Source organism: Bison bison, unplaced genomic scaffold (assembly GCF_000754665.1).
Source record: "Bison bison bison isolate TAMUID 2011002044 unplaced genomic scaffold, Bison_UMD1.0 scf7180017864080, whole genome shotgun sequence".
Taxonomy (NCBI): domain Eukaryota; kingdom Metazoa; phylum Chordata; class Mammalia; order Artiodactyla; family Bovidae; genus Bison; species Bison bison.
Genome location: NW_011494652.1, coordinates 4,779,919 through 4,782,501, shown reverse-complemented (window position 1 = coordinate 4,782,501; position 2,583 = coordinate 4,779,919). Strand labels below are relative to the sequence as shown.

At 52.4% G+C, this 2,583-nt stretch overlaps 1 protein-coding gene across 2 annotated transcripts in view; it reads left to right on the top strand.

Annotated features, from left to right (window-relative positions):
• Window positions 1-2,569, top strand: part of LOC104986982 (chromosome unknown open reading frame, human C11orf80) — an 87,499-nt gene extending 84,930 nt beyond the window's left edge. For both annotated transcript variants that reach the window (XM_010837726.1, XM_010837725.1), the window contains exon 15: window positions 2,058-2,569. In XM_010837726.1, coding sequence (XP_010836028.1) covers window positions 2,058-2,389 — 332 coding nt within the window. In that variant the 3' untranslated portion in view covers window positions 2,390-2,569. The remainder of the gene's footprint in view (window positions 1-2,057) is intronic.
• Window positions 2,570-2,583: the final 14 nt, after the last annotated feature.

Here is a 2,583-nt window from a genome sequence, read left to right as displayed (position 1 = left end):
GCAGCACTTTCACAGCATCATCTTTCAGGATTTGAAATAGCTCAACTGGAATTCCATCACCTCCACTAGCTTTGTTCGTAGTGATGCTTTCTAAGGCACACTTGACTTCACATTCAAGGATGTCTGGCTCTAGGTCAGTGATCACACCATCGTGATTATCTGTGTCGTGAAGATCTTTTTTGTACAGTTCTTCTGTGTATTCTTGCCATCTCTTCTTAATATCTTCTGCTTTTGTTAGGTCCATACCATTTCTGTCCTTTATCGAACCCATCTTTGCATGAAACTCACCCAACTTGTATTTCGCCCACTGCCAGACCCTTATCAGCACAGGGCCCACCCCTCCAGGGGGCATTACTCCTATTTTCTTGGTGCCATCAGTTATTCCTTCGGCACCTTCAGCTCCTCTTCTGAGTTCTCTCCATCAGGAGGTCCATCTTCAGAAGGACATTGCCCTGATCTTTACCTTCTCCCACCATCCCCTCACGCCGCAATCAGGATTCTCAAAGGAGCAAGCTGCATTCCGTTTCCGTCTCTCTCTTTTGTTCCCTCTCTAAGCCAGGGCACTGCTTTTCCTGTGCCTCTGAACTGCACGGCTCTCGTTTGGGAAGGCCTCTTAATTACCAAATTGATTGTGCATTTATCTGTATCATACCTGGACTATTTGCAGCACTTGGCACTGTGAGACTGTGATGCACCAGGTTCTCCTCATCGCTTACCTTTTCTCTTTGACTAGCTTCCTCTGGCCACCCCCAAACAGTGCTCACACCGCCCCCCCTCCCTAGCTGCTCTCTTCCATCCCAGGCACTGACGGCTGCCTCTGGGAACGAGGCTCATCAGTTGGTATGACAAGTCCAGGTCTCTCCTGAGCCTTAGATGGAGACCTGTCTGCTCCATATGGTGGCCCATATGGTCAACTTCCTCTCTCCTGGTATCTTGCCCTCTGCACACACACCCAAGATCAGTTCTTCTTTCTTTAGTCTGTGTCAGGATTAGTAGCACCACAGTCGACATATCTAGTTTTTCACATTAGAATCCTGAGATTCATGTGAGATGGCCCTCATTCTAATGATTCACATCCAGTCTACCACCAAGGCCTGTCGATTCAGCCTTATGAATACTTCTGACTCCTCCATCCTCACTGCCTTCACTTCTGGGCTCTTGAGGTCTTCCCTCCTCTAACTTGACTCTAAGCCACATGTTTGACAAATGATCATTCTGAAATACAAAATTAACAATGTACCTCATGTTTAAAAGTCTTCACTGCCTTCCAGTTTCCTATAAATAAAAATCCATTTCTTAGCCTGCCCTGATTCCCACTGACCCATTCAGATTCATCTCCTTGAATCCCCATCTTGCATTTTATGTAGGATAGTGCTTAATGCATTTGCGTGTTTGCCTCTTTCAGCCAATTCCCTTCCTCTACCTGTCAGTCCAGTGTATTTCTCTTCATCCTTCAAAACCCAGCTCAGACATCTCCTCAAGGAAACCATTCTTCACTTACAGAGATGGTTAACAGCTTCTTTCTGTTTTACCCCCTGGACTTTGTACACGCTACTGCACCCTTCCTAGTACCTGTGAGCTGCACCTAGGGAACAGCTTGTTGATCTACGTTCCCAGGACCTGCTCAGGAAGAAGCTATAGATCCAAACGCTATAGATGCAAACTTAAAAGTTTGCACTGCCAACTGAAGCCTGAGCAACAAAGAGGGAGAGAGGTGAGGCCAGGCTTTCCGGCAAGTAGGGAGGAGCTGGATGGTGCAGACTCCACGAGGAACGTGTCAAGTGACCGACTTGGCGCGAGCCCCAAGTAAGGGCTTGGTTCAATCCCAGATGTCTTCCCAGGCCCAGCTCTGTGGGGACAGGGAGACCCGAAGCCAATGTGCAGCCTCAGCCTGATCCTGTAGACCCGGTGCTGCCAAGTTTTAATGCGGACAGGACCAGATGAAAGGGTTCTGAGGTGGGAGAGCTAAGAGAGTCTGAATCTAACTCCTCCCTTTCTCCCAGGTTTCCCCAAGCACAGGACAGGGGAGTGAGATGAGCGGGTTTGTTTTCTCCTAGGGACCGGCGAGCAAACAGAAAACAAGAGGCTTAAGAGAGGCAGCCAAGGCATGGAGGCGACGCGGGCCTTCCGCTCTGCTGGGGCCTTGAACCCTTCAGAGGCCGCCTCGCGCCGCGCCGAGCCCACCGCGGCCCCGCTGACCTTTAGCAGAAGCAGGACGGGCTCCGGGAGCGGCCTGGAGGTAACCGAGCTAAGGTCGAGTCGGGAGGGCGGGGACCCGGCCACGGCCGAGGGGTCCTCACCCGGGTCCCCTTTCCTCCTGCAGGACGCGCTATGGCTGCAGGAAATTTCCAATCTGTCCGAATGGCTGAGTTCTGGGCCTGGGCCCTGAACCTGCCCCCTTCCCCGCGCTTCCACGCCCACCCAGCCGCCACCCGGGTCGCCTGTTCTGTTTTTCAATAAACCTGCTCCGCACGCGCAGCTTCTGCTTCAGTGTGGGGGCGGAGTCGGGGGCGGGGCCGGGGACCGCGCCGTCGGATGACGTCAGCCACGCTTCCGGCAGGCGCGGGATCGCGTCACTGCGGC